Source organism: Phasianus colchicus, chromosome 7 (genome assembly GCF_987193195.1).
Source record: "Phasianus colchicus chromosome 7, bPhaCol1.hap1.1, whole genome shotgun sequence".
NCBI classification, from domain to species: domain Eukaryota; kingdom Metazoa; phylum Chordata; class Aves; order Galliformes; family Phasianidae; genus Phasianus; species Phasianus colchicus.
In genome coordinates, this window is record NC_143442.1 from 22,023,587 (window position 1) to 22,044,864 (window position 21,278).

The window sequence follows — 21,278 nt, forward strand, 5'->3', positions numbered from 1 at the left end:
TACAGTACCGAGAATATCTTTAGCTTGAACGGGCTCTGTCATTTCAATAGGCTCTCCTTGTCCAGCACAATTTATAGCAGAGACACGGAAATAATAATTAACGCTTGGCTGAAGGTGGGATACAACATATTCAGTTGTTCTCACTTCTCCCTTAGAGCTGACTATAGTCCATTCTTGCTCTTCACCTTCCCTTTTCTCGACCACATAGCTGGTAATTGGGCTTCCTCCATCATAAGTAGGTTTAATCCAGCCAAGGGTGACAGATGTCTTAGTTGTGTCCACAACCTTCAATTTTGTTGGTGAGCCTGGCTTATCTGTAAGTGACAGTTTAAGAAAAGAAAGTCAGAAGCCATACATACAAGTAATCATAAAAAGGAATAAAATATCCTGCAGTTTCACTGCTGCAAGCCATCTTAATTGCTTGTTGCCTACTGATCTCTAAGCAATTAGACATATTGCATGTTGTCTCTTACCAACAGGATCTACAGCTTTGTAGAAGTCAGATGCTTCAGAGAATGGACCTTGTCCAGCCGCATTGACAGCACAAACTCGGAAATGATATTCACTGTTTTCAGTCAGACCCGTTACTTTCTGTCTGGTGTCACGAATGGTTTCCTTAGTAACCTTGAACCAGCTAAGACTCTTCTTGTCACGCTTCTCAAGAAAATATCCTGATATTTCGCTACCTCCATCAACAGTGGGCCTACTCCAGACAACTGTCATAGAATTCTTGGTTATCATTGTGACTTCCGGTACACCAGGTGGTCCAGGTGCAACTAAATTAAAAAAAATATATATATATATATGTCAGTAGGCGAACACTATGTGCAAATACCACATAGGATGATTCAGTTCCATTACTGATTTTATATGGTTCTTACCAAATGAGTTTTTGGCTATAACTGGTTCAGACTCCAAGGAATCACCAACTCCAAACTTGTTCACACCACGGACACGGAACACATATTCATTTCCTTTGACAAGTTTTGTTGTAGTTATAATACACCCCTCCTGTTTCTCAGAAACTAAAGACCATACAACACGACTTGTCTCCCGCTTTTCAACAACATAGTGTGTTACAGGTGCACCACCATCGTCTGCTGGAGGGTCCCACGTTATTGTGATCTTTTCAGCAGTGACTGTCTTAAACTGTATCGGTCCAGTTGGGGGTCCAGGTTTGTCTGTATGAAAGGCCAAAAACAAGGTGTTAAGAATTTTTTAGTAGATTATTGTTTAACAGTGCTACACAGTAATTTCTCAAGACATACCGAGTATCTGTACTCTAACATGGGCTGATGCTGATCCCATGGCATTCTTCAATTTTAGTTCATAGGTGCCACTGTTGAGCCGGGTTGCATCCTTGATGAGTATAGAAGCAAATTCTGTTGTGTTCTCAATAGACAGTAGTGAACTTGTTTGCAGCTCGTTGCCATTTTTGAACCATTCAATTGTTGGTATAGGCTTTCCTGAGATGCCTAGTTTTAGCTTAATAGAAGTTCCTGCTTTGTATTTCACTACTTCTGTGTATTCTGGTGGCACATCAATTTCAGGTGCACCTTAAGAAAAAATAAGAGTAAAAAACAAAACAGTTTAGACTTGTCTTTAATAAGAGTAAAAAGCTAAGTTACAAGCATTTTATAGATATTGATTAAAGCTAGCATGAGTAACTTAAATCAGAAAGCTGGGATGAGTTAGAACTAATATTATTAAAAAAAAAAAAAAAAAAAAAAAAAAGGCAACCATGTGTTATAAGTATCATCACTTTGGCCATGGGGCATGGGCTTACTTCTGATGCTGAAAGAATGAACATGCCATAACTTAAAAAATGCAGATACGGCTAAAGATGTTAATTACAATCATGCTCAAAAAGCTCATTTATTAAATCAAGATAAGTTAGCTTTCTGTATTAAAAAGGCTACAACAGTTCTACAAAACCGTGCTGCCTTTAAGAAGTGCGTAAAACTGTTACATCATTGCAAAACACTTACCATATGTATCAACACAGGTAATAGGACCCACAACGTCTGATGGATTACTAATGGAACCGATGGCATTCTTGGCAAAGACTCGGAATTCATACCGGGAATTCTGTGTCAGACCAGATACTGTGAACTGAGTCTCAATAACATTGGTGAAGCTAGCTTTTGACCATCTGCCATCTGGTAGATCACGTTTTTCTACAATGTATCCAGTGATCTTGCTACCACCATCAAATGCTGGCTTCTGCCATGACAAAGTAATAGCAGTCTTGGAAATATCTGAGACACGAACATTTCTTGGTGGTTCTGTGATAGAAAACATGAAAGTATTGCAAATGAATAACAATCTTTATAATAATATTAATAAATGCTTTGGGTATTAGCTTACTTCACAAGACAGAATATCACAGGGGAAAAGAAAAAGCACTACTTCAGTGGTTGGGTTTCTTTATTTTCTACGGAATACATACCGCAAGCATCAATTGCAAGGACCGGATCAGAAGGATGACTTGCTTTTCCAATGCCAGCTGCATTTTCAGCATAAACTCTAAATTCATAGATAAGACCGGCACTGATTGTGGTGACTTTAAAGTGAGTTGTGCGAATGAGGGTCTTGTTAGCTTTCTGCCATAATATACTATTCCTGTCCTTCATTTCCAAGTGGTATCCAATGACAGCGCTGCCACCATTAGTGACTGGTTCATGCCATCCAACTGTAATACTCTCTCGGGTGACACTAGTGACCCACGGTGTGGAAGGAGGACCAGGGGTAGCTGATGATATTAAGAGAAGTGATTATTAACAAAATGAGCCTTTCAAAATCTGAATATTAAAATTTTGATCTGCAGTGTGAGAAGAGCATTACTTACTGTAAGGAAGTTTGACAACCACACATTGTGAGTCAACATGATCGCTGATGCCAAAGCGGTTCTCAGCTTTGATGCGGAATTGGTATTCTTCTCCTGTTGTGAGTTTCATGACTTTAATAACAGTTCTAGCAACGGTTGCAGATACCTCAGACCAGGCAGCGGTACTTGTTTCTCTTTTCAGTACAATATAGTTGGTAACTTGACTTCCGCCATCATAAGCTGGTGGCTGCCATCTGAGTGTTACACTCTCCTCAGTGATATCACTAAGAACAACAGGACCAACAGGAGGACCTGGTCTATCCAGCACAACAATATTAATGAATGACTTTGTGGTGCCACTCGAATTGGCAGCAGTAATATCATATCTGCCAGCATCAGCAGCCACACTTTCTTTAAGGTTAACAATGAAACTTTCTGCTGTCGTTTCTGTGTGAAATCTCAAGGTGGGCTTGACTGGAGCGCCATCTCTAGACAGTGTCACCTTTGGCAACGGTTTTCCAGAAACTGGAATTTCAACTTTCAGGTTTGAACCTGCTCGAATATACACAGTATTGTGAGGGAACCCCTTCATGTCAATCTCAGGAGATTCTGAAAACGAAAACATTTTCAAATAATTAAAAAATGCTATCGATTCTAAAATATGAATTCAATTTAATGCATGTTAACTTTCATCTCATGACGGCCGGCTTACCTAATTGTTCTTTAACAGTAACAGGAAGAAGTAGTTCCTTAGGATCACTTAATCCTGCTTGGTTTTCTGCAGACACTCTGAAGAAATAGTCAACATTCTCCTTAAGACCATGGACAACATGATGAGTTGTCTTTACAACCGCACACTTAACCCATTTTTGCTGTCCTTTCTCAAGAGCCTCAATGAGGTAGCTCATGATTCTGCTTCCACCATCATGTTCTGGTTTTAGCCATGACAGAGAAACACTGTCCTTTGTGACGTTTGTCACTCCAAGTTTTTCTGGTGGGCTGGGTTTTTCTGAGAAAAAAAGTTGAACAGGTTAAGCAACATAGCAAGTTATTTCTTTTTACGTTAGTGATTACACTGGATTGAGGGTTTTTATTTTTAAATGAATTTGTACATTAGAACATTTTAAGTAAAATGCAAGCAGAATGTAAAATTCATGCTGTTGTTTAGCATTTTCTTTTGTAAAATCACAAACATACATACCACGTATTTAATTTTTTTATTATAAACAGATAAAATATCTTTTACATTAATTTGAAATAAACATTTCAGAACAAGCATTGTTATATGTTACTAAGTTATTTTTTTAGTAAAACATACCTGTTATTTTAGTTCCCTCCTTGGTCTCAGAAGGCACTCCAACACCATGCTCATTCTCTCCAGAAACTCGGAAGTAGTAAATGGCACCTTCTTGTAAACCAGTTACTTTATATGACAGGCGATGACAATTATTCGTCACAGTGACCCATGCTTTCTTGCTAGCTTCTCGCTTTTCAATGACATAGTTCTTCACAGGTGCCCCACCATCGTTATCAGGAACATCCCAAGATAACACAGCAGATTCTTTAGTTACATCTTTTGTTGTTACGTGAGATGGCGGGCCAGGAGTGTCAAGAACTTTGACAACTAAAGTCAAGGTAGCAGTGTTCAGGACATTTTGTAATGTTAACGTGTATTTTCCAGAATCGTTTCTTGTTGCCTTTTCAATAGTAAGAGATGTGCGATTATCTGAAACATCGATGCTTGCACGTGTACGGAGATCAGTGTCTGGTTTGTTCCACGTTACATTTGGGACTGGTTTGCCTCTGAAAGGAACTGTCATTGTGAATGATTCACCAGCCTTCACAATTAGTGTCTTTCGCATTTCACTGTCAATATCGAAAGCGGGTTCTTCCTCTCTTTCTTTTGCCAAGTGAGGTTCTGAGCTGTCACTTGGTTCACTGACACCCATTTTGTTGATGGATTTCACTCTGAAGACATATTCAGAGCCAGATACTAACCCACTTATGGTGTACTCTGTACCTCTTAAGTTCTGAATAGCAGTTGTCCAGTCAGTTTCATCAGTTTTCTTGTATTCAACTGTGTATGCAGTCACTGGAGCGCCTCCATCAAACAGTGGCTTTGTCCACCCAATTGTGATATTTGACCTTGTGGAATCCATAATCTTTGGTTTAGATGGGGGAGATGGCAAGAAGATTGGATCTTCTGCCCGAATTAATGGTGTGCTTTGGCTTGGAATGCTGAGACCAGCAGCATTTTCTGCATAAACTCGGAATTCGTATTCACATCCTTCACGGAGACCAGATGCTTTCACTCTTAAATCATATACTGGCTTTTTGTTTACACGGATCCATCTTAGGCTAGTTTTCTCACGTCTTTCAATTACATAGCCAGAGATCTCATTGCCTCCATCAGACTCAGGTCTTGCCCAGCACAAAGTTATCGAATCTTTGCTTACACTGGTGATCTCCAAAGAAGTAGGTGGACTTGGAACTGTAAATGGGTCTAAGGCTTTGACAGCAACACTTTCTAGAGGCTCACCAACACCGTATTTGTTAACTCCCATCACTCTAAAAATATACTCATTACCCTTCAGCAGTTTTGTCACTTTACAGGATGTTGTTTTAAGCTCTCCTTCACAAATTGTCCATGCAATTCTGCTGGTCTCACGTTTTTCTACAACATAATAATCAATATCTGCACCTCCATTCTCTTGAGGAGGTCCCCATGATAAATGACACTTTTCAGCAGTAAGGCCAGTTATTTCTAGGGGGCCTGCTGGTGGGCCAGGTCTGTCAAGTACTTTGCAATTAATTGCCAAAGATCTTGTTCCCGCAACATTTTGTAATGTTAGTACATACTGTCCTGAATCACCTCGGATGCAGTCCTTAACTGTTATTGCAGTAGCATGGTCTGTTGAGGCTATTTCAACTCTAGCTTTTCCCTCAAGTTCTTTGCCATCTTTTGTCCATGAAATTACTGGTATTGGCCGTCCTGCAATATCAGCATTGACTTTAAACACTTCTCCAGCTTTCACAACTACAACATCTCTGAATTTGACATCCATCATAATTCTTGGAGCCTCTACATCATCTTTTACAGTCACAGGTCCAGTTGATTCAGATGGCTGACTGAAGAGTCCAGCAGCATTCTTTGCAATCACACGGAATTCATAACGCTGGTCTTCCGTAAGTCCACCTACATCAAAGTATGTTTCTTGCACATTTGTGAAATTACACTTTAGCCAGCGACCATCTGGCATCTCTCTGCGCTCAATAATATATCCTGTTACTTTAGCTCCGCCATCATATTCTGGTTTAGTCCATTTCAGTGAGACACATGTTCTTGTAATATTAGTAACTTCTGGTTGACCAGGAGGATCACACGGATCTCTTGCAGCAACTGGTTCACATGATTTACTGCATTTGCCTATGCCTGCAATGTTTTCGGCATACACACGATATTCATACATCAGACCTTCATCAAGACCCGTAACTTTCATTTGTGTATCAGGTATAAGACTTTTGTTGACTTTTGCCCAAAGAATACTGCTTCTTTCTTTACGCTCTAAGTGATATCCTAGTACTCTGCTACCTCCATCATTAACTGGTATCTGCCAAGTTACAATCATGAAAGCTTTAGTTGCATGTGCCACATGAGGAGTACCAGGAGGTCCTGGGGGCTTAAATGGATACTCTGCCACAACAGATGGAGAATTAACGTGTGTGCTTTTCCCATAACGATTTTCTGCACAAATACGGAACTGATATTCAGAACCAGTAGTAAGTCGTGACACCTTAATTGATGTTCTTGCAACTGCTGCAGATACTATGTCCCAGGTTGTTGTGGTAGTGTCTCGTTTCTCCACAATGTAATTGCTAATATGGCATCCACCATCATATTCTGGAGGTTTCCAAGACAAAGTTACACTATCAGCACTAACTTCATCAATATGAATATCAGTTGGTGGTCCTGGTCTGTCAAGGACAACTACAGTTAAAGAAGCAGTTGTTGATCCCGCAGAATTTGAAAGATGTAACTCATAATGTCCCAAATCTTCATGTGAAGCTTCCTTGATGGATAGTGAAGTTGAAGTCTTCGATGTTTGAACATTCACCCTGGTTGTCTCTTTTAAGGGATTCCCATCCTTCTTCCAGCTAATGGATGGAAGAGGTCGCCCTCTGAATGGCACATCAATCTTAAGATCATCTCCAGCTTTCACAGTGAATGTGTTGAAAAGGAGCTCAGCAGATGGCTGGATTTCAATATCTTTTGCAATGACTGGGACACCAAGTTCTCTTGGATCACTTTTCCCTTTTTCATTAGTAGCAATCACTCTGAAACTGTATTCTTCTCCCATACTTAATCCTGTTATTGTTGCTTCTAATGTTTTTACTTGGGTACATGCACTCCATTTTACGCTTCCTTTAGTTTGCATTTCTACTATATAACCAGTAATTTTACTGCCACCATCGCTCTCTGGCTTTTCCCATTTAATCGAAGCAGAGTTGCGAGTTACATCAACAAGAATGACCTTTGCAGGTGGAGAAGGTGGTTCTGAAGCCTTAATGGGCTCAGGCGTTTCTGCTGGTAAGCCAGCCCCATATTCATTTACAGCTAGAACACGGAAAAAATAACTACATCCTTCTTGCAGCTGAGTAATTTTGAAGGAATTCTTAGTGCAGTTATTTGTAATTGTGGCATATGCTTTTCTTGTAGATTCTCGCTTTTCAACTACATAGTTGGTAATTTTAGCTCCACCATCAATAAGTGGTGGTTCCCACGCTAGTGTTACGAAATCTTTTTTCACTTCTCTGACTGTTAGGTTCACTGGTGCACTAGGTGTATCAAGCACTCTGACATTAACAAAAGCTGATTTTTTGCCACTGTTGTTCTCTAAAGTTAGATTGTATCTACCACTATCAAATCGATTCACATTGTCAATTACCAACATTGTATAGGAACTGGTGACTTCAATCTGAGCTCGATCACTAATTGTTCCTTCTGCTTTCTCCCATTTAACTTCAGGTTCTGGTCTTCCTTTGATAGTGACAAACAGTCGTAAGGTACCACTGGCACGTACAATGACTACTTTTCTGAGATCTGCATCAAGTTCAATTTCAGGAGGTTCAATCTTGTCTGCTGCTATAACTGTGCCAGGTATAGTAGCAGGTTCGCCTACTCCTTCTGAATTGATGGCACAGATGCGGAAGTTATACTCCTGGTTCTCTTTAAGTTTTGTTACAGTGAATTGTTTTGCTTGTAGCCCTGTTGGTGGGGTGCAAGTAGTCCATTCATCAGCAGCTGCTTCTTTTGCTTCTACTACATATCCCTTAACTGGAGCACCACCATCATAAATGGGCTTACCCCAGGCAAGAGAAACTGATGACCTGGAAGTATCTGTAACCTTTGGATTGCTTGGTGGACCTGGTGGATATAAGACATCACAAGCACGATAGAAAATGGATGGCTCACTGGGTTCCCCTACACCTGCAGCATTTTCAGCAGAAACTCTAAATTCATAGAAATGCCCATCAGTAAGACCTGTTACTCGGAATCGCAAGTCTGTCAGCCGTTTCTTATTGCATTTGGTCCACCGGACACCATCTTTGTCTCGTTTTTCAAGTATGTATCCTTCAATTTCAGCTCCCCCATTGTCTTCCGGACGACCCCATGTTACAACCATTGAGTCTTTTGTGATCGCTGAAACTTCAGGTGTTGAAGGAGGACCAGGGGGTTTGTATGGATTACGAGCCACAACTGGCTCAGATTCCAAGGGTTCTCCTGTTCCGTATTTGTTCACTGCCATTACACGGAAAATGTACTCATTGCCAGCAAGGAGTCTAGTTACTTTGTGGTTAAGGGCCTGCACATCTGTAGCTACTTGTGTCCATGAAAGCCTGCTTGTCTCTCTCTTCTCAATGATATAATGTGAGATACTAGAACCACCATCATGTAAAGGCGGAGCCCATGCCAAGTAGCATTTTTCTGCTGTTACACCTGTAACCTTCAAAGGTCCTTCTGGAGGTCCTGGCCTGTCGAGCACTTTTACAGTGATAGGTATAGATTTTGTGCCACCAACGTTTCTGAGGTTAAGAGTATAGTGACCTCCATCTACTCTTACACAGTCTTTGACCGTAAGAGTTGTTTTCTGAATAGTAGATTTAATTTCCATTCTTGCAGTTGTTTCTTCAAGATCTTTACCATCTTTTGACCATGTAATGTCAGGAATAGGTTTGCCATGAATATCAGCTTCAAGAATAAAGGTGTCTCCAGCATGAACAACAATGACATCTCTGTATTTAGGATCCAGAGAAGCTCCCGGTGCTTCAATTTCATCTCTGGCTGTAATGGGCCCTGTACTTTCAGATGGCTCACTCAAGCAACCAGCTGCATTTCTTGCAATGACTCTGAATTCATATCGTTGGTCTTCAACAAGACCACTTACTGTAAACTCTGTTTCTAAAACATTTGTAAAGCTGGCTTTCATCCACCGACCATCTGGTAGTTCTTTCTTTTCTACAATATATCCTGTTATTTTGCTTCCACCATCGTATTCTGGTTTCTTCCACCTCAGTGTAATGTTATTCCTTGTAACAACAATTGCCTCTGGGCGGCCAGGTGGGTCACATGGATCTCGGGCAACATATAACTCTGATACTTTGCTGACTTTGCCAACGCCAACAATGTTTTCAGCAGAAACTCTGAACTCATATTCAAGACCTTCTTCAAGGCCATCTGTTTTATATGTGGTGTCTGCAATGAGTGACTTGTTCTGTTTTATCCAGAGAATACTGTTCTTGTCTTTACGTTCAAGATGGTAGCCAAGAACTTTGCTTCCTCCATCATTAACTGGCTCATTCCATTGTACAATCATATGGTCCTTGGAAGCTGCTGTTACAAATGGGGTTCCAGGTGGCCCAGGCACCTTGTAGGGGTATTGCACAACAACTGGCTTAGAGTCCAAAGGAGAGCTCTTTCCGTATCTATTTTCAGCAGAAATCCTGAACTGGTATTCAGAACCTGTTTTCAGCTTTGTTGCTTTGATAGTTGTTCTTGCAACAGTTGCTGACACAATATTCCATGTGGTAGTGCTTGTGTCACGCTTTTCTACTATATAGTTGCTTATCTGACAGCCACCAGTATAATCAGGTGGATCCCATGATAAAACAACAAAATCTGCACTAACTTCATCAAAGCGCACAGGTCCTCGTGGTGGGCCAGGTTTTTCCAGTACAATTATACTCAGTTGCTCACTTGCTGTGCCTGCTGTGTTTGATGCTGTTACTGTATATTTACCGAAGTCCTCTTTGTTGCTTTCTTTAATATGTAGGATAGTTGATGTTGATGTATTCTCAATATTTAATCTGGTTGTTTGCTTCAGTGGCTGTTCATCTTTTGTCCAAGTAATAGTAGGTTTTGGTCTACCTATAAATGGTACTTCTACTTTCAAATCTTCTCCAGCCTGTACACTGTATGTATTAAACATCAACTTAAAACTTGGCTCAATTGTCAAGTCTTTAGCTATCACAGGAACTCCAAGTGCTCTGGGATCACTTTTGCCTTTTTCATTGTAGGCAATCACATGGAATTGATATTCTTGCCCTGGACTCAGACCAGAAACAACTGCACTGCATGTTTTGGTCTCACTAACAACACTCCATTTTTCTGTTCCTTTAGGCAGCATTTCAACAATGTATCCCAAAATTCTGCTACCTCCATCATGTTCAGGTTTTTCCCATGTAAGTGACGCACTTCTCTGAGTAACGTCAGTGAGTGTTACTTTCCCAGGAGGCAGAGGTGGTTCAGAGGCTTTCACAGCATCCGCCGTTTCAGCTGGAACACCAATTCCAAATTCATTCTCAGCCATGACTCTGAAGTAATAGATTGCTCCTTCTGTAAGATTTTCAACTTTAAAGCTTGTCCTGCCACACTTTGCACTTACATTTGCAAATGCTTTCCTGGTTGACTCACGTTTGTCTATTACGTAGTTCTTTACCTTTGCACCACCATCAATAATCGGTGGTTCCCAAGATAGTACAGCAGAATCCTTTTTTATATCCTTTACTATTAAGTTTTGTGGTGGTCCTGGCGTGTCTAAGACTTTTACTGTAACAAATGCAGATTTAGAACCACTGCTATTCTCCAACTTAAGAATATACTTTCCAGCATCATTTCTATCACAGTTATCAATTGAGAGTTGTGTGTAGTTTATGCCTTTATCAATTTGAACTTTTTCCGTGAATTCACCTTCTTCTCGAGACCACGTGATGTCAGGTACTGGTCGCCCCCTGAATGGTATGTGGATCCTAGCAGAGCCACCAGCTCTAACCACTATCCCTTTCCTTAGCTCTGAATCAATATCAAGTTCTGGAGCTTCAAGTTTGTCTTCTGGTTTAACAGTACCAGGAACTGATGCAGCCTCTCCCACACCAACCTTGTTGAGAGCACAAACTCGTAGTTTGTATTCCTGATGTTCAATAAGCTTTTTGATTTCAAATCGAGTGGCACGTATACCTGTCTGTGGAGTAACAAGTGACCATTCATCTTCATCTGCTTTGCAGATTTCTACAAGATATCCCTGGATTTCACAGCCACCATCATAAATAGGTTTACTCCAGCCAAGTGTAACTGAACTTTTAGTGGTATCCACAACATGGGCATTTGTAGGTGGGCCAGGCTTGAACATGGGGTCACAAGCTTTAAAGTAAGGAGAAACCTGGCTTGGCTCACTCAATCCAGCGGCATTTTCAGCAGAAACTCTGAATTCATACTCATGATCCTCTGTTAATCCTGTAACTCTTAGTCGCAAATCTGTAATTCGCCGTTTATTACATTTTATCCATCTGATACCTGCTCGATCTCTCTTTTCTACAATGTAACCTATGATTTCACTACCACCATCACTATCTGGTCGGCTCCAGCAGACAGTCATAGAATCCTTTGTGATGTTGGTGATTTCCAAGGCCTTGGGTGGACTAGGCACCACAAACGGATTTTTCATCATTACTGGCACAGATTCCAGTGGTTCACCAACTCCGTATTTGTTAACTGCCATAATACGGAAAATATATTCATTTCCTTCCAAAAGTTTTGTTACTTTCAGCATTGTAGGTAGAACCTCTGAAGCAACAACAGTCCATGCTAGGCGACTGGTTTCTCTCTTCTCTACAATATAATGAGAAATATCACTGCCACCATCATGAAGAGGAGGAGACCATGCCAATGAACATTTTTCAGCTGTAACTCCGGTTACTTGGACAGGGCCCTCAGGAGGGCCTGGTCTATCCAGGACTTTTACGTTTACAGGTACCGTCTTTGTTCCTGCAACATTAGAGGCTTCTAAAATAAACTGTCCGCCATCAACTCTAATAGCTTCTTTTACAATTATTAATGCACTGAAATCTGTGTTCTTTATCTCATATCTAGCAGTTTCCTCAATCTCTTTATCTCCTTTGTACCACTTAATGGTTGGTAGTGGCTTTCCATGAACATCAGCCTCAAGTCTGAATGTATCACCAGCATTTACAACAATTGTCTCTTTGTACTTTGGATCCATTGAAATTCGTGGAAGTTCAACTTCATCCCTTGCTGTTATTGGTCCTGTACTGTCAGAAGGTTTACTTACTGCACCTGCAGCATTCTTTGCAATGACTCTAAATTCATATCGTTGGTCTTCGGTAAGCCCTGTTACAGTGAACTGAGTTTCAATAATATTTGTGAAACTAGCTTTCATCCAGCGACCATCTGGTAAGTCACGTTTCTCTACAATATACCCAGTAATTTTACTTCCGCCATCATATTCTGGTTTGGTCCACTGTAGAGTAATAGAGCTTCTTTTTATTATTATAGCCTCTGGGCGACCTGGAGGATCACACGGATCACGAGCTACATAGCACTCAGAAACTTTACTTGTTTTACCTATACCAACAATATTTTCTGCAGAAACTCTAAATTCATACTCAATTCCTTCTTCAAGGTTAGTTGTCTTAAAACTTGTGTCCTGAATAACAGTCTTATTCACTTTAGTCCATAAGATGCTGTTTTTCTCCTTTCTCTCAAGATGGTATCCCAGTACCTTACTGCCACCATCATTTATTGGTTCATGCCATTGTACGACCATGGAGTCTTTTGTAACTATTGTCACAAACGGTGTGCCAGGAGGTCCAGGTTCTTTGTATGGGTACTGTGCTACAACTGGTGCAGATTCCAATGCAAAGCTCTGCCCATACCTGTTCTCAGCAAATATTCTGAACTGATATTCTGAACCAGTTTTTAGTTTAGTCACCTTTAGCACAGTTCTTGCAACAGTAGCTGAAACTGTTTCCCATACAGTAGTTGTTGTATCTCTCTTGTGAACAACATAGTTGGTGATTTGACAGCCACCTGTGTATGCTGGAGGATTCCATGACAAGGTAACACTTTCCGCACTTACTTCATCAAACTTTACAGGTCCTACTGGAGGGTCAGGTTTGTCTAGAGTTATAATTTCAATAGAGGCAGACTTCTGCCCAACAACATTAGCTACTGTGATTTCGTAAGTACCAGTGTCCTCTTTGCTAGTTTCTTTAATATTCAGTACAGTGAGATCTGTCAAATCACTAACATTGACTCTTGTTGTCTGCCTCAGTGTCTGGCCATCTTTTACCCAGGTAACAGTTGGTTTAGGTCGACCTGAAACTGGTACTTCTACTTTCAGATCTTGTCCCACTTGGATACTGTAACTGTGAAAAGCAGGCCTTACATCAGGTTCAATCACCAAGTCTTTGGCAACTACTGGAACCGGAAGTGCTCTAGGATCACTCTTACCCTTTTCATTTACAGCCATTACTCTAAAAAGATATTCTTCCCCTTGAGTTAAGTTAGTAATAACTGCTTCAAGTGTTTTCACACGAGCACACTCTGACCACTTCTCACTACCCTTTGCTTGCATTTCAACAATATATTGTATGATTTTGCTGCCACCATCGTGTTCAGGTTTTGCCCAGCTTAGTGAAACACTGTTTCTTGTGACATCATCCACTGTTATTTTTCCAGGAGGCTGAGGAACTTCAGCAACTTTAATTGGGTCACTGGTTTCTGCAGGGAGGCCAATTCCGTATTCATTCTCAGCAGAGATTCTAAAGAAATAATAGCATCCCTCCTGAAGTTGATCTACCTTCCATGAAGTCTTGTGGCAGTTTGTTACAACAGCTGCATATGCCTTTCTTGTTGCTTCACGCTTTTCAATAATGTAATTCTTTATTTTTGCTCCACCATCCAAGAGAGGAGGCTCCCACGAAAGTGAAACAGAGTCTTTAGTGATCTCTCTGATTTTTAAATTAATAGGTGCACTTGGAGTATCCAGTACTCTTACACTGACAAAGGCAGACTTTGTTCCACTGCTGTTTTCTAAAGTCAGGGTATACTTTCCAGTATCAAATCTGTTGACACTGTCTAAAACAAGTGAAGTAAAGCTGCTAGTGGTGTCAATAATGGCTGCCTCTCTGATCTCACCATCCACTTTGCCCCATTTTACTTCAGGTGTTGGACGACCTCTGATGGGAACAAACAGTCTCAAGGAACCTCCTGCCCGCACGTTTACAATCTTCCTTAATTCCATGTCGAGGTCAAGGTCTGGAGCCTCCATCTTTTCTTCCACAATAACAGAACCAGGAACATCTGCGTGATCTCCAACTCCTGCTTTATTAACTGCACAGATGCGGAATTTGTATTCATGTTTTTCCACTAGTTTTTCTACTTCCATATGGGTGTTCTTAATTCCAGTTGGAGGGGTACAAATTGCCCATTCACCATCACTTACATCACATTTTTCTACAATGTATCCCTGAATTTCAGAGCCACCATCATAGATAGGTTTGCTCCATGAAAGGAAAACTGATGATCTTGTAACATCCACAACCTTAGGATTATTGGGTGGTCCTGGCTTATAAATAGGATCACATGCCTTATAGTAAGTAGAAGGTAGGCTTGGTTCACTGAGACCAGCAGCATTTTCAGCTGAAACTCTGTACTCATAATTATGATTTTCAATCAGTCCAGTCACTCTGTATCGCAGTTCACTTATCAGGCGTTTGTTACATCTTGTCCAGCGAATACCTTCCTTGTCCCGTTTTTCAAGGACATAGCCCAGGATTTCACTACCTCCATCTGAGGCTGGCCTCTCCCAAACAACTATCATAGAATCCTTGGTAATGGCTGTGACTTCTGGTGCCTTTGGTGGAAGTGGCACTACAAATGGGTTCTTCGCAAGTACTGGCTCAGACTCAAGAGGTTCACCAACGCCATATTTGTTTACTGCCATGATACGGAAAATGTATTCATTTCCTTCTAAAAGTTTAGTTACTTTGCAACCGAGTGTTTGCACATTTGAATCAACGACAGTCCAAACCAGGCGACTGGTTTCCCTTTTTTCCACAACATAATGTGAAATATCACTACCGCCATCTTGTAGCGGAGGTTTCCATGATAACATGCATTTTTCAGCAGTGACACCTGTAATCTCAACAGGTCCTTCTGGTGGTCCAGGTCTATCAAGAACTTTGACATGAACAGGAACTTTCTTTTCGCCTGCAACGTTCTTTGCCAATAGCACATACTGACCACTGTCAACTCTAATAGCTTCCTTCACACTAAGACTTGTTGCAAAATCCGTACTTTTAATTTCCATACGAGCAGTATTTGTCAGCTCATGATCACCTTTTAGCCACTGAATGGTAGGTATTGGTTTGCCATGAACATCAGCTTCCAACTTGAATGATTCACCAGCATGTACTACAATTGTGTCTTTGTATTTTGGATCCATACTTATATGAGGTGGTTCTACTTCATCTCTTGCTGTAATGGCACCTGAGCTCTCAGATGGCTCACTGAAAACACCTGCAGCATTTCGTGCTATAACACGGAACTCATACCTCTGGTTTTCAACCAGACCAGTTACTTCAAATTGGGTATCAATTACATTTGTAAAACTTGCTTTCATCCAGCGACCATCAGGTAGTTCCTTCTTTTCAACAACATAACCTGTAATCTTACTTCCACCATCATATATAGGTTTCTTCCACTGAAGCATTACTGAACTTCTTGTGACAATTAAAGGTTCTGGACGACCGGGAGGGTCACATGGGTCATGTGCAATATAGCATTCAGATGCTCTACTTGCTTTTCCAATGCCTACTATGTTTTCTGCATAAACTCTGAACTCATATTCAAGACCCTCCTCAAGGCCAGTTGTCTTAAATTTGGTATCTGGAATAGGTGTTCTATTCAGCTTAGCCCACAGAATGCTATTTCTCTCTTTGCCCTCCAAGTGATACCCAATGATCTTGCTACCACCATCATTGACTGGTTCATTCCATTGTACCACCATGCTGTCTTTTGATGCGTTTGTTACAAAAGGCGTTCCAGGTGGACCAGGAAGTTTAAATGGGTATTGGGCTACAACTGGCTCCGAAGTGAGATAGGTACTCTTCCCATATCTGTTTTCAGCTGTGATTCTGAATTGATATTCACAGCCAGTCTTTAATCTACACGCTTTTATCGTTGTTCTTGCAACAGTAGCAGACACAATCTGCCAAATGGTTGTGGAAGTGTCTCTTTTTTCTACAATATAATTATTAATAGAGCTACCACCATCATATTTGGGTGGCTCCCAAGAAATGGTAATACTATCTGCTGTTACTTCATCTACTTTGACTGGTCCAGTTGGGGGTCCTGGTTTATCAAGGACAACAATATTTAGGGTCTCAGTTGCTTCACCTGCAGAATTTGTAAGTTTAACTAAATATGCCCCCACATCTTCTCTGCATGCTTCTTTTATCGTTAACACTGTGTTATTTTCTGAACTTTCTGCATTGACTCTGGTAGTCTGCTTCAATGCCACATTATCTTTATGCCAAAAGACTGCTGGTTTGGGTCGACCAACAAAAGGAACATCAACCTTTAAGTCCTCTCCTGCTAGAACACTGAAAGTAGTAAACAGTAGTTTGAAAGCTGGTGGAATCACAAGGTCTTTTGCAATAACTGGTACAGCCAGCTGGCGAGGATCACTGACACCTTTTTCATTCTGAGCTGAAACACGGAAAGTGTATTCTTCACCTTGGATCAATCCTGTGATAGTGGCTTCAGTAACTTTTACTGTAGCACAAGTTGACCACTTTTCACTGCCTTTGCTTTGCATTTCTACAATATAGCCCAGAATTCTGCTACCACCATCATGTTCAGGTTTTTCCCAAGATAAGGATACGCTATTTCTTGTCACATCCAACAAAGTTATCTTTCCTGGTGGAAGTGGTCTTTCTGATACTTTTACTGATTCTGAAGTTTCAACCGGAAGGCCTATTCCATATTCATTTTCAGCTAGGACTCTGAAATAGTAATTGCAGCCTTCTTGCAGTGAGTCAACTTTCCAGCTGGTCTTGTGGCAATTGGCATTAACAGTCGAATAAGCTTTTCTCGTTGATTCACGCTTTTCAACAATGTAATTTTTTATTTTAGAGCCACCATCTATGAGAGGAGGCTCCCATGTGAGTGTAACTGATGACTTTGTAACTTCTTTTATTTTCAAATCTTGAGGTGCCCCGGGAGTATCAAGTACTCTGACATTCACAAATGCTGACTTACTACCTGAGCTGTTTTCAATTGTCAACATGTATTTGCCACTATCAAATCTATTTACATTTTCAACAATAAGTAGAGTATAAGAGCTTGTTGATTCAATGGTTGCTCTATCCAGAGATTCCCCATGTTCTCTTGTCCATTTTACCTCAGGTGCTGGTCTTCCTTTAATTGGAACAAAGAGTCTTAGAGTACAGCAGGCTCTGATAGTTACAACTTTACGAAGTTCTGCATCAAGTTCAATCTCTGGGGGTAGCAGTCTTTCTTCAGCTTTAGGAGTCCCAGGAACAAGAGCAGGTTCCCCAAGACCTTCAGAATTCATAGCATATATCCGGATTTTATACTCTTGGTTTTCTTTAAGGTCAGTGATAGTAAAAGAAGTGGCCTTTAGTCCTACTGGAGGAGTTACAATCTTCCACTCATCTTCCTCGGGTAGTGCGATCTCAACCATGTAACCTGTGATCTCTGAACCACCATCATATATTGGTTTGTTCCATGCTATTGTAATAGAGGACTTGCTGCTATCCAAAACACGAGGATTACCTGGGGGACCAGGCTTAAATACAGTATCACAAGCTTTATAGAATGGACTAGTTGGGCTTGGCTCACTAACTCCAGCAGCATTTTCAGCCATGACTCTGTATTCATATTCATGACCTTCCGTCAGTCCGGACACTTTATAACGTAAGTCAGTAACAACTCGTTTGTTACATTTTACCCACCGAAGACCAGCTCTGTCACGACGTTCCACAATGTAGTTAGTTATTGGGCTCCCACCATCAGAATCAGGATGGCCCCAGCAGACAACCATAGAATCTTTTGTTATTGCTGTAACTTCAGGTGTTTTAGGTGGATCAGGTGGCACATATGGATTTACTGCAAGAACTGGCTCTGATTCAAGAGGCTCACCAACTCCATATTTGTTAACAGCCATAACACGGAACACATACTCATTGCCCTTCAACAGCTTAGTAACCTTCAGTTTAGTCAGTGGAACTTCAGTGGCTACAGCTGTCCATGCCAATCTACTGGTTTCACGTTTTTCAACCACATAGTGGTCAATCTTTGCTCCTCCATCATCCAGAGGAGGTAACCATGACAGCACACATTTTTCTGCAGTGACTTCAGACACAGCCAATGGCCCTTCTGGAGGACCAGGCCTATCAAGAACCTTAACATTGAAGATATGCTTGGCAAAGCCACCAGGATTTGTTGCAGTAAGTGTATAGGCACCACCATCTCTTCTTGAAGAATCTTTATTGGTAAGAACGGTAGAAAAGTCTGCAGTCTTTATTTCTAGTTTTGCTGTGTCTTCAAGTTCTTTTTCTCCTTTTGTCCATACCATAGCTGGTGGAGGGCGACCTGATACATCAGCCTCAAGTCTGAAAACTTCACCTGCTTTCAGCACTAAGGTGTCTTTATATTTAGCATCCACGCTTATCCTTGGTGCTTCAATGTCATCTCTACAAGTTATTGCATCTGACGGCTCGGAGGGCTGACTAACAGCCCCACCAGCGTTTCTAGCAATCACACGGAATTCATAGGCAGCATCTTCTGTCAAACCACTGACAGTGAATTCAGTCTCTAATATGTTGCTGAAATTAGCCTTCAGCCAACGGCCATTAGGAAGATCTCTTTTTTCAACAGTGTAGCCAGTTATCTTAAAACCTCCATTATATTCTGGTTTAGTCCACTTCAGTGTCACTGCATGTCTTGTAATGTTCAGAGGTACTGGCTTACCAGGTGGATCTATTGGGTCTAAAGCAAATACAGGCTCAGATGGCTTGCTTGGCCTACTCTTGCCAGCCAGATTTTCTGCTATAACACGGAATTCATATGCAATGCCATCACTAAGTCCAGTTGATTTAAAGATATTGCCTGATACCAGCATTTTACTTACAGTCTGCCAAAGAATGCTATTTCGTTCTTTCCTTTCAATGTGATAACCCAGAATTGGGCTTCCACCATCAGTAACTGGCTCATTCCAGCTAATGGTCATTGTTTCTTTGGTGACTGCAATCACCTGAGGAGTACCAGGTGGTCCAGGCACCTTAAATGGATAGTTGGCAACTACAGATTCTGAAGTAATGGCTGGACCAGTTCCATATCTGTTTTGAGCTTTGACTCGGAACTGATACTCAACTCCAGTATTAAGACGAGTGGCTTTAAACGTAGTACGTATGACCGTGGTTGCCAGTTCTGTCCATGTGGTACTGTCAGTTTGACGCATCTCTACGACATAATTACTTATTGGTACACCTCCATCGTTCAAAGGAGGCTGCCATGAAAATGTTACAAAGTCAGAAGAAATTTCATCAAATTTGATTGGTCCTGTAGGAGGTCCAGGTATATCATGAACTTGAACTGTAATAACTTCACTAACTTCTCCCACAATATTTTTAGCTGACAGTGGATATCGACCACTATCACTTCGTGTACATTCATTGATGGTTAGTATGGTTGCCGTTGCAGTATTTTCATAATTTACCCTTTGTGTTTGCTTAAGTATCTGGTCTTCTTTCTTCCAAGTCACAGTTGGCCTTGGACGGCCAAGCACAGGGATTTCAATCTTGATATTGTCACCAGCTTTGGCGATGACTGTTTTCTGGTAGATACTACGAAGGTCAAACTCTGGAAGCATTGTTTGTTCCTTGATAATAATTGGTCTGCTTTCTCTTGGGGCACTTCTCCCAGCACTGTTAACTGCCATAACCTGGAAAGTATACTCTTCATTTTCAGTTAGATTCTTCACTACGCAATCCAATGTTTTTACAGTTGTAATGTGTGCCCATTGGTTTGTTCCTTTTCTTTGTGCTTCAATTACATATCCAGTGATCTTGCTGCCCCCATCATGTTCCGGTTTTGGCCAAGCCAGGCTAACTGAGTTTCGCGTTACATCCATAATATTAAGGCTGTCAGGTGGGGACGGTGCCTCAGAAGCCCTTACTGGTTCTGCAGTTTCAGCTGGTTCACCAATTCCAAACTCATTTTCAGCCAACACTCTGAAATAGTATTCACATCCCTCCGACAAATTAGGAATCCTGAAAGAACACTTCTGGCAGTTTGTTGTGACTGTTGAATATGCTTTACGAGTTGATTCACGTTTCTCAACAATATAGTTTGTTATACGTGAACCACCATCTATCAGAGGCATATCCCATTGGAGGGTGATGCTGTCCTTGGTGATTTCTCTAGGTTTAAGGTTTATTGGTGGACCTGGTGTATCCAAGACTTTTACATTTACAAAACCAGTCTTCTTACCAGCAGCATTTTCAAGTGTCATTACGTATTTTCCTGCATCATATCTGGTGCACTCTGTGACAATCAAGAGTGTAAAAGAGTCTGTATTTTCAATACTAGCACGTCCTTTGAGAGAAACATCATCTTTTGTCCATGTAACTTCTGGAGTTGGACGTCCTTTAATTGGCACAAAAATCCGAATAGTTAACCCAGCTCTGACAACAAGTGTTCTTCTTAGCTCAGCGTCTAATTCAAAGTCAGGAATTTCTTCCCGTTCTTTGATTTCCACACTTGGAATTAGTGCTGGTTCACCAGTACCTACAGCATTCATGGCAGAGATTCTGAAATTGTATTTGGCTCCTGGCTGCAGATGAGCAACAACAAATTGAGTGATTCTTAAAGCAGTCCCTGTCGTGTCTTTTACCCATTCTTCTTCTCCTTCCTTTTGATGCTCCACTATGTAGCCAATGATGTCAAGACCACCATCATAGTGAGGCTTGCTCCAGGCTAAAGATGCACTTGTCTTTGTAGTATCAGTCACTCTTGGATTTGCAGGTGGACCAGGTGGGTCTGAAAAATGAGGAAAAGATAAAATAC

The 21,278-nt window shown here is 41.0% G+C and overlaps 1 protein-coding gene across 1 annotated transcript in view; it reads right to left on the reverse strand.

Annotated features, from left to right (window-relative positions):
- LOC116234048 (titin) overlaps window positions 1-21,278 on the reverse strand; it is a 240,281-nt gene that overhangs the window by 24,194 nt on the left and 194,809 nt on the right. Inside the window, exons 222-230 of the mRNA XM_090144101.1 lie at window positions 4,146-21,251; window positions 3,540-3,836; window positions 2,849-3,436; window positions 2,450-2,752; window positions 1,989-2,285; window positions 1,269-1,556; window positions 882-1,181; window positions 474-776; window positions 9-314 (exon numbers count right to left, since the gene is read on the reverse strand). Of these exons, the coding sequence (XP_090000227.1) occupies window positions 9-314; window positions 474-776; window positions 882-1,181; window positions 1,269-1,556; window positions 1,989-2,285; window positions 2,450-2,752; window positions 2,849-3,436; window positions 3,540-3,836; window positions 4,146-21,251 (19,788 nt within the window). The remainder of the gene's footprint in view (window positions 1-8; window positions 315-473; window positions 777-881; window positions 1,182-1,268; window positions 1,557-1,988; window positions 2,286-2,449; window positions 2,753-2,848; window positions 3,437-3,539; window positions 3,837-4,145; window positions 21,252-21,278) is intronic.